This window comes from Mycteria americana, chromosome 28 (assembly GCF_035582795.1).
Source record: "Mycteria americana isolate JAX WOST 10 ecotype Jacksonville Zoo and Gardens chromosome 28, USCA_MyAme_1.0, whole genome shotgun sequence".
Taxonomy (NCBI): domain Eukaryota; kingdom Metazoa; phylum Chordata; class Aves; order Ciconiiformes; family Ciconiidae; genus Mycteria; species Mycteria americana.
This window is the reverse complement of record NC_134392.1, coordinates 775,180-785,193: the sequence shown is the minus strand read 5'-3', so window position 1 is coordinate 785,193 and position 10,014 is coordinate 775,180. Positions and strand designations below refer to the sequence as shown.

The window sequence follows — 10,014 nt, the reverse complement described above, 5'->3', positions numbered from 1 at the left end:
TCGGCGACGCGACTGTCGTGACAGAGCCCGGCAGCCCCGCGGTGAGCGGCGTAGCGGCGGCGGAATAACGAGAGCGGAGGCGCGGAGCCTCCCCTCCTCCCCCCTCCCGCCCCGCGACGGTCCCGACCCCGCGGAGCCTCCCCCGTGCCTGCGACAGCCCCTGTCGTGAGGAGCGCTGCCTCTGTCACGACAGACGCTGCCGGGGGCGCCGTCGGTATCGCCTCTTGGGCGCACCGGGCTCCGCCGGCATCAACCCTCGGGGGGAACGGGGGGGGGGGGGGGTCCGGGTTTGGGGGGGGGTCCCCGCCTTGATGGGGCCCCCGCCGCGCTCCCGGCTCAGGCGCGCTCCCGGGGGAGGCGGGGGGCGGCGGCGCTCACGGGCGCGGGCGCGGACACGGGCGGGGGCTGCGCGCTCTGCCCCGCGCACAGTCGCGCCCCGCTCCGCTCCTCTCCCTTCCCCTCCCTGCCGGTACCGCTGCCGGTATCGTTGTCCCGGTAAGTGCCCGCGCGTGGACGGGGCGGGCGGGGATGCGGTGTCGGTAACCCGGGATGCCCCGTATGGGGAAACCGGGGGAGGTGACACGGGTGTTTGTGTCCCGTCCGTGAGCGGCACCGGCACCGGCACCGGCACCGGCACCGGCACCGGCAGCGCAGGGACCCGTCGGGCCGCCGTGTCCCGACAGGACGGGACGGGACGGGGATGGGGGGGGAGGGGAAGCACCGCGGCCGCAGCCCCCGGGGCAGCCCCCGGGGTGGGCTCCGGGGATGCCGGGGGCAAGGTCGGTCTTAACCCCAACGGGACCGGGGGGAGCGGGGTGGGTGGACGCCGCCGCCGCCGTGATTTCGTTACCGTTCGTTAACCGAAGCTCCGGGACGCGAAAAACGACCGGGAGGCACCGGGCAGCCCCGACCCACCGGGGGGGCGACCGGTCCCGGTCCTTACCGCTCCTCTCCGCCCGCAGCCCCCGCGCTGGCCGCCGGCATGAAGACGGAAGAGGCTCCGTCCTGCCTGCAGCAGGCAACGCCGGTCCTGGGCTTCGGTGAGTGCCGGAGAGACCGGGAGCGGGTGCCATGCACCGGGGAGCGGGGACCGGGGAGACCCTCCACCATCCGTGGACCGCCCGTGGCTGCCTGCCCCATCCTCATCCTCCCCGGGCCGCTCCGGGGGGTCTCGGCGTGTCTGCAAGTTGCAGCGGGACCAGGCGGCCCTGCCTGCGCTCCCCGTTTTCCCCCAAGCGTATGATCCCATCTGCCGTCAGCGACATTCCCCGCTCCTCTGCGGTGTTTATTCCCCACTCAGGAAGGAGATTCCTTCCCCCGCGGATTGTCGGGGTGACCAGGGAAGAGGGAGCACCCCCCTCGCTCAGCCCGGCTTTGTGGTTTGCCGATTTTCAGGCAGCAAAAGCTACGGCAAGATGTTGGCACGCTGCAAAATGCCATCTTGCAACCCCAAAGCAGCTGCGGCTCTGTGGGCTGAGGCTGTCCGTAACGGCAAACAGCACCGGCATTTACCAAGGCACAAAGCACGGAGCCCGGAAGGGACAGGGACACTGCGAGCATCCATCCCTCGTCTGTCCCGACCTCCTGGATAAGCCCTTCGGAGCCTCGGTTCATCCCGGTCCCTCGCTGGTTTTAGGGAGCCTCCCGTGCAGGGCCAGGCTGCGGTGGCGTGGCCCTCGAGCGTCCCAGCCACGGGCGATAGCTGGCTTCGCTGACCCCGATTTTAAATTACAGCGAGGATAGCTACCCACGAGAGCCGGCGGGGCGTTCACGTGCTGGGGGAGGGCCTGGATGCGGGGGGTTAATTTTGGATAATACCGGGATGAGGCACCCGAGCTGCCTCCCCTTCGATGCTGGGTCGCGTCGCCCTCGTCGTCCCTTTTCCCTTTCTCAGAGAGCCACAACATGGTGGGTTGGGATTGCTCTCCGTTAACGTATTTGCGGGTCCAAACTGTTGCGTTTTTATAAGCCTGATGTCTTTAGGGCAGCGTAAGGCAGAATCTCCTTTACTTTCAGTTTTGCCTCTTTCTGCCGGGCTGGCTGCGGGGGGATTCAGGGGAGCTGACGGTTTTCCTGGGATTTTTCACATCCCCTCTTCCCCCCGGAGCTCGGGATCGCTCGCTCGTCTCTCGTCGTGTTACGGCATCGCCGTGTCCGTGGCCTTGCGCCGAGCACGACTCAGGTGTGACTTACTGCCGGGTGGCAACCTCTGCTCCGGGCCCTGTCCGTGCATCCCGAGCCACGGCACGGGCAGGCAGCAGGCAGGATTCCGCTGCCTCCCACCACCCCCGATCCCTGCCATCCTCCTGCCTGCTGGCTGAGCGAGAGGGAGGGACAACCATCCCCGGGGCCGAAGTTTTGTGTCTCTCCTTTTTAGACTGATCCCACATTCCCGGAGCTCCCTGGCGATTTAACTATCTGCTCTCAGACTAATTTGCTATTAGATTATTCCTTGGGTTTTTTCCCCCCCCTAAATTAGAGAAGAGTTGGGGATTTTTAGTCCCAGATGCCCCTAACCCGCTGGAGGTTTGGCTGGTCCCGCGGTGACACACAGCCTGTGGGGTCAAAGTCAAGAAGGGTGAAAATATTTGACCCCAGAAGTTAATAAAGGAGGAAAAAGTGAGAAGCGGAGGCTCAGCGTGGGATAAACATCCACGGAGAGGAGAACCTCTGCACGTGCCCGCAGCCACTGCGATGTGGCTGCTTGTTGCCTCGGCCATCCACGCTGCCCTCCTGGCATTACAGAGCTGCACCGTTACAGCTCTTGTGCTGCTGCTCCGGCACCACCGGCAGCACGGCAGACATTCGTTTTTCCTCTTCTTGGGCTAAAATCCTCATTTCCACTCCTGATCTGCTGGATCTCAAACTGCAGGAGGGCTCTCGGGGTCTGGTCCCCTCCAGCTGATGCTGTCACCCCATTTCCAGGTCCCAGCACTTAATTAACGAGCTGTGCCAAGCCTGGGAGCTGCAAGGGACTCGACTTGCCGCAACGTCCTGCATCGCCCAGGCACGTGTCTGCAGGCTCAGCCAGCTGGGATGCTGACCCAAACCCAAGCACTGCAACGAAGTGGGGCAGAAGCTGCCTTTGCACAAGACACCCCCATTTTCGGGTGCATAGAGAGCCCAAATTAGCCCAATTTGCCCCCCTCCCCCCCCCCAAACAGTCCCTCCTGCGTTGGTGTAACGACAGCAGCGCCCATCAAGGCAGAGAGCATTTGCCGTGGTTTCAAATGATTTCAGGACTTTGGGAAAGCATCTGTAGCTGAAACTGGACAGCAAAAGTGTTCAGAAAGCTTCCTGCTCGCAGATACTTTCTGACCGCCTGCGTTTTGCCTCCACCACGGCAGTCCTGCTGGCTCCACGCTCCCCTCATCCATCCTCCTACCACCAATTTGAGCCTGCTGAGTCCAAGGAGCCGGAAAGCAAGTTGCTGATGAGCTGATTTAGGGTCCTGGCTGGGATCTTCATCAGTGTGGTCAGGTGTAAGGGCTGCTTCCCAGAGCCTGGGAGAGATCTGCAGGGCTGGGAAAGTCTCTGCGTGTTCCTGGAGAAGCAGAAAATCCCTTTTTTTTGGAGATGCTGCTGGGTCAGGGCTCCTCTGCGTCTCCCAGCCTCGCGCAGAGGTGCACGGCTCTCCACTGGGACGCGGCTCCTGCCATTTGCCACCGCTACTTGTTGGCTTGGACTCCTCGCCCTGGGACAGTGCCCAAATGAGAGCTGGGGTTAGCGTTCCCCCTCAACCCCACGTTCCTCCAAGGTGCAGCAGAAGACCTTGGTTGCCCTTGGCAGCTCACTGCCTTTTAAAACAGCCGTAAGCTTCATCCATGGGATGCCATCATCCCCCCAACCCCTCGAGGGGGCTTGGGCAGGTGTTACCCCGGGATCCACAAGCTTACAGGAGGATAAAAGCATCGAGAAGCTGGAGAGGACAGAGATAAGTGCTCGTAAAACCCAAGGAGCTTGGCAGGGTGGAGGTTGTGGACATCGGAGAGGGTGCCGCTGCCTGGCTCAGCCTGCAACCTAGATCCGGCGCACCAGATAGCGTATTTATTACTCACTCCTTTACCTTGAAGTTATCATGACGAAGCCTTTGAAGAGCAGCCATAGATTTACATGTTGATAACACTGAGGAGGAAGAAAATCCCCAATCTCTGGAGCCTTTTTAAGCAGCTCTTAGCACCAAATCTGGGGTGATACTGGACAAAATTCAGACGCAGGTCTGTCCTCTGACCTGGACCAAGGTTTCCAACAAGCTCGGCACCCAGGGTCTCCTCTCGAGACGCACATACATTTGCTCTCTGCTTCCCAAATGCGTGTTCTCCACGTTCTCTGTGATTCATACAGTGCCAGAGCCGTGGGCTTGGGGTTCCCCAGGAATTTACCACCTGCAGAGAAACCCAGAACCTGCTGATTTCACAGAGCCAACTTTGACATTTATTTTCAAGGTTGTCACAAAAAACTCGATGCCGAGCCTCCCTTCTCCCTCTCCTACACTAAGGCCACGTGGCTTTTAAAAAAAACAACCAAAACCCAACACTAGATGATTGCAAGGAGTTACGTAAGGCTAAGCATCACCCCCCCTCAAAAGGCAGACACTCTGACTGCAGGACATGATCCCCCCCAGCACAGGAAACCTCCTTCTCACGCCGTCTTTTCCCTGCTGCCCAGGTTCGGACTCCAAGATGCGGGAGGTGTGCGCTGGCTGTGACACCCCCATCTCCGACCGGTTCCTCCTGCGAGTCAACGAGCGCTCATGGCACGAAGGCTGCGTGAAATGTGCCGTCTGCCTGCAGCCGCTCTCCGGGACCTGCTACTGTCGCAACCGGCAGCTCTACTGCAAACACGACTACGAGAAGTAAGTGGTCTCCAGTTTTCTGTGATTTTTCCTTCCCTCTCGGCTCTCTTTTGACTGTGTTGGAGGCTCAGTCGCGAGGTGGGGTTCTGGAAGGGTGGGCTGCGAAAGGGCATCGTGGTGTCGGCGTCACGTAGGCTGGCAAGGAGCAGGTGAGATGATAAGGACCACAGAGGTGTCCTGCAAAGGGATGCTGTCCAAAGAGAGGGACAGAAGTGTTTAGCTTTGATTTAACTTGGTGACACGGCAGGGACGAAGAGGAAGAAGGGATGAGCTGTTGGCTGAAGAGGCAGAACGGATGAGCTGTTGGTTGTTGGGATGCTTTTTCAAGACCTGAGGGATGTCCAAGGCTGCCCAGGAGATGACAGCACTCCATGCCTTGTCCTTCTGGGACACGCGGGCCAGCAGATTTAACCTGAGGAGCTTTGCTTTGCAGCGAAGGTCCTGCTCATGGGGTCAAGAAGAGATCAGACGAGGACGGGAGCGGGCACGCTGTCCCCTAACCATTACGCTGGGAGCTGCTAGCAAGCCCTGCATGCCCTTGCAGCGGGGCACCCACTCTTTGGTGCGAGGCAGCCCACGTCTGTGGTTACGCCGCGTGGCTGCGCCTGTCTTCGCTGTGGCCAGGGTGCTGGGCTCTGCTCTGCTTGTGGTGGCAATCCTGTGCCTTCGGGAGGGTCAACACCACCAAACATTTAGAATAGAATGGGAAGGGAATGGAATGGAATGGAATGGAATGGAATGGAATGGAATGGAATGGAATGGAATGGAATGGAATGGAATAGAATAAAATAGAACAGAACAGAACAGAACAGAATAGAATAGAATAGAATAGAATAGAATAGAATAGAATAGAATAGAATAGAGTAGAATAGAATAGAATAGAATAGAATAAGAAAAAGGAATAGAATAGAATAGGATAGGATAGGATAGAATAGAATAGGAATAGAATAGAATTAGAAAAAGGAATAGAACAGAATAGAAAAGAAGAGAAGAGAAGAGAAGAGAAGAAAAGAAAAGAAAAGAAAAGAAAAGAAAAGAAAAGAAAAGAAAAGAAAAGAAAAGAAAAGAAAAGAAAAGAAGAATAGAATAGAATTAGAAAAAGGAATAGAATAGAATAGAATAGAATAGAATAGAATAGAATAGAATAGAATAGAATAGAATAGAGTAGAATAGAATAAGAATAGAATAGAATTAGAAAAAGGAATAGAATAGAATAGAATAGAATAGAGTAGAATAGAATAGAATAAGAATAGAATAGAATTAGAAAAAGGAATAGAACAGAAAAGAAAAGAAAAAAGAAAAGAAAAGAAAAGAAAAAAGTAAAGAAAAGAGAAAAGAAAAGAAAAGAAAAGAAAAGAAAAGAAAAGAAAAGAAAAGAAAAGAAAAGAAAAGAGAAAAGAAAAGAAAAAAAGAAAAGAAAAGAAAAGAAAAGAAAAGAAAAGAAAAGAAAAGAGAAAAGAAAAGAAAAGAAAAGAAAAGAAAAGAAAAGAGAGAAAAGAAAAGAGAGAAAAGAAAAGAAAAGAAAAGAAAAGAAAAGAAAAGAAAAGAAAAGAAAAGAAAAGAAAAGAAAAGAAAAGAAAAGAAAAGAAAAGAAAAGAAAAGAAAAGAAAAGAAAAGAAAAGAAAAAAAAGAAAAGAAAAGAAAAGGAACAGAATAGAATTAGAAAAAGGAATAGAATAGAATAGAATAGAATAGAATAGAATAGAATAGAATAGAATAATTTCAGTTGGAAGGGACCTACAATGGTCATCCAGTCCAACTTCATTTGCTTTTGAGCACCTTGCTCGGGCTTCCAGGAGAAGACAGGGCTGCCGCGCTCCTCCGCTCGTTGTGTGATTTTAATTGCGTAGATCAGACGAGGTGGTTGAGCGTTAGCGAATCCAGACAGAGCTGAACAGAGGGAAGCGGCCCGCGGAGGTGGAGGCTGAAGGCATTTTGTAAGTGGAAAGCTGGGTTGTGATGGTGTGGTATGGAAGGAGACGTCCCTGAAATGAAAGCGTGGCAGGTACCTGGAGGGGCTGTAGGACAGCCGGGGAAGCGGCCGCCCTGCGTATCGCTGGGCTCTGCTCTGGGCTGCGTGATTTGATAAAATATAGCCATTGCCGTGTGTGAAATCCTCAGAAAAATCAGGTTTTTAGCTGTATCCCAAACTCAGCCTTGTCGGTAAAACTCCAAGAGCAGCATCTCCCGCAGCGCTGGAGACGCATCCCTGTCTGTCGGCAGCGCCTGAGCTGGCCGTGTGGTCGCACCCTGCCCCAGCACTAAAGCAGTGAAGGTTTTTTTGCCTTTAGTGGTCATAAATGCACTTTTATTAATGAAGCTGCTCAGATGCTTCTGTTAGCATTTCTCACGCTGTTGGGAGGTGGACACGGGATGGAAAATCTCCTCTCTCTGCCACTGTTTGGCTCTGTGGCCACAGGCAAATCCTTTCCCCTTCATTCTGACCCCCTCCAATGGAAAACTGGAGCCTTCACCCTTTGCTTTCCTTCAAACGCTGGTGATTTCCTTTTCCAAGGGGCATCGGGAAGCCCAGGGAGCCTGTTTGTGCACCCCTTTTTTTTTACAGCCTGGAAGCATCTTGCAGCAGAGCAGCAGCTCGAAATGAGTCTGGGAGGACACGGAAAGGGGCTGTCCTCTAAGGACGGCTTCGTGTCCCCAATTCTGCCTTCCCCTGGCAGCCACCGCGAGCCCCAGATGGCATTTTTTTTTTTGGGGGGGGGGGGTGATGTGGCACAACAGGCCACTCGTTTCCTCTAAGGTTGATCCCTGATCCCGACAGCTCTGAGCTGGAGCGGTGAGAGCTTGTTCTCTGGCCATCCCCTTTCCTTCAGGAACAAGAGATAAGCTGGAAGAGCCTGAAGGGAGTGCAGGATCTGCTCCTCCGAGCAGGACTTTGAATGATGAGCCAGCACCGCAGCCTCCTGTCTGGATGCACCAACCAAGCGGCATCGCTCCACGGAGCCGGGGCAGGGTGGATCCTGCCGGAGGTTATCTCTTGGCATGGAGCACTTTGATCATGTCTGTAAAAAACGGAGCTGCTTCCACGCTGGTTGCTGGCTCTGTCCGCCTTGCAGCAGGGCAGGGGATGGCTCGAAGGCAGGGGATGGCTCGAAGGCAGGGGATAGCTCGAAGGCAGGGGATGGCTCAAAGGCTGCTGCCTTTGCTTTTGCCTCTGGCCAGAGAGCTAAATAACCGCGGTGACACTCCAGCAAATTTCAGATACATCGGGAAACACTGTGAGCTTCTCCCTCGCTGGGATAGGGAGCTCCTCGGAGCTCATCAGCTCCCTGACATCGCTGCTTGTCACCACAGCTGCTGGCAATGCCATTAATGCCATGGCACGAGGCACGGAGGAGATGGCCCAGGGTCAGTCGGTGGCTCATGCTGACTGTGATGCTTCCTCGGTTCTTCTCCTCTACCAAATAGGCATCTCCCGTGGGCACAACACAAACTGCTTCCCACACACTCCCTCCCGGCTCATCTTCCTCATGCTGAGACTTCCACTGAAATATTAGTGGGGGGACAGTGCTGCTGCCTGGAAAGCCCGTGGCTGGTTGTCACCTCCAAGCCCGTGTCTGGTTGTCACCTCCAAGCCCGTGTCTGGTTGTGACCTCCTGCGGCTGGTGCCGCTGGGAAGAGCTGGTGACACACAGACATCCAAGGATGCTGGGAAGACACTCCATCAATTCCCTGAAGTTCGGCAGCATCCTCTAAAGACTTAACGGCCCAATCTTATCTTCCCTGCGCTTCGTAAGAGGGAGCTCAGCCTCCTCCCGGCCACTGACGCAAGCGCTTGGCAGCAATGGGAATGGTAATAAAAATACCAGGGCTTGCCCACTTGCCCAGGGTGGCTGGGAGAGGCAGGGACAAGGAGCCGGGCAGGCACAGCCACAGCTTGAGGTGGAAAGGAAGGACAGGCTGTGTGAGCATGGTGGCACCCACACTGTCCCTGCAAAGGGTGAGGGTCCCAGGATGCTTTGAAGCAAAGGAGGTGGACCTCCGTAAGGCCTCGGCTTTGGCTGCTGCAGACAGGAGCCAGCGCTGGAGTGGGTTTGACCACTGTGGTTAAGAGTAACCAGATAAAAACATGTTTGCAAAACCGGTCTGTAAGGAGCATCGTCTCCTCCTTCGGGCAGTCGGGTGCCTGAGCCGAGGCCAACGATGGCATTTCCACGTGGGGAGACCTCAGCCTTCAGCATTGCTTTTTTGCTATCGATTTTTGGGCAGGGTAGCGTGGCCACGCTGTTTTCTCTAGCACTGTGCTGCATTCAGCTGCAGCCGCAGGGCTGCAGACCCCTGGCACGGTCTGCTCCATCCCACTTCTGCGCTCCGAAGTATCTGTCTCAGCCGGTTTCAAAAACACCCCTTAGGGTCTCCAGCTCCTTAAGTGCATTTGAAAGTTGGTGCTTCAGGCACTTTCGAAGGCGTCTCCGCTCAGCACCTTTGTGCTTCCAGCATGGGAATTTCCAGGGAGGCCGACTCTCAGTCCTCCTGTTTGGAAATCTTGTCCCCCAGAGTATTCATTCTTGGCCTTGACTTTCCAAAGTTCGTGTTTTTGGCCAACGATGAATCCCAGACTGCAGAATCCAGTGTCGCCCTGGGCTGCGGCGTAGACCGGGGCTTGCAGCATGGTGACCTGGAGGGGAGACCCATCTGGCATTTATTCCTCCTCATGTGAAACTGCGCAATAAGAGGAAAATGCTTTAATGGAGAGATAAGCCAGCAGCTGCAGCTGAACGTGGGGGAAGGAACGGACTGTTGATCTAGAGATGAAATGTTAAGCCTGAAGATGGATGTTGTTCTGCAGTCCCTATCATATAAAACCACAATCTGAAGGCTTTTGTGAAACTCTCCTCTTCCCCTTTTGCCTGGGGCCCAGCCAGCTCTCCTGTGCTTTGCTCAGGCACCTGCCCTGTAAATCCAGCTCCGGGCAGCTCGTGTAAATGCAATGGCTCAGGAGAAGGGGAGGGGGGGAGGAAGGAAAAATACTCCTGAACGATGATAGAGTGGCTGCAACGGCCGGGTCCTGGGCGCCTTGTTTACTTTGAAGTTTGTTTTGTGGAATGACAGGCGATGTGGGGGCTGCCGGGGAGCTGTCAAGAGGGATCTGAACCGCAGCCTTGCGCTGGCAGCCTTCCCCCTCTCCTCCACACTCTCCT

The 10,014-nt window shown here is 55.3% G+C and overlaps 1 protein-coding gene across 1 annotated transcript in view; it reads left to right on the top strand.

The window, feature by feature from the left end:
* Positions 1–311: 311 nt before the first annotated feature.
* LOC142421307 (LIM homeobox transcription factor 1-alpha-like) overlaps positions 312–10,014 on the top strand; it is a 26,516-nt gene continuing 16,813 nt past the window's right edge. The window contains exons 1-3 of the mRNA XM_075525911.1: positions 312–495; positions 963–1,040; positions 4,669–4,855. Coding sequence (XP_075382026.1) covers positions 312–495; positions 963–1,040; positions 4,669–4,855 — 449 coding nt within the window. The remainder of the gene's footprint in view (positions 496–962; positions 1,041–4,668; positions 4,856–10,014) is intronic.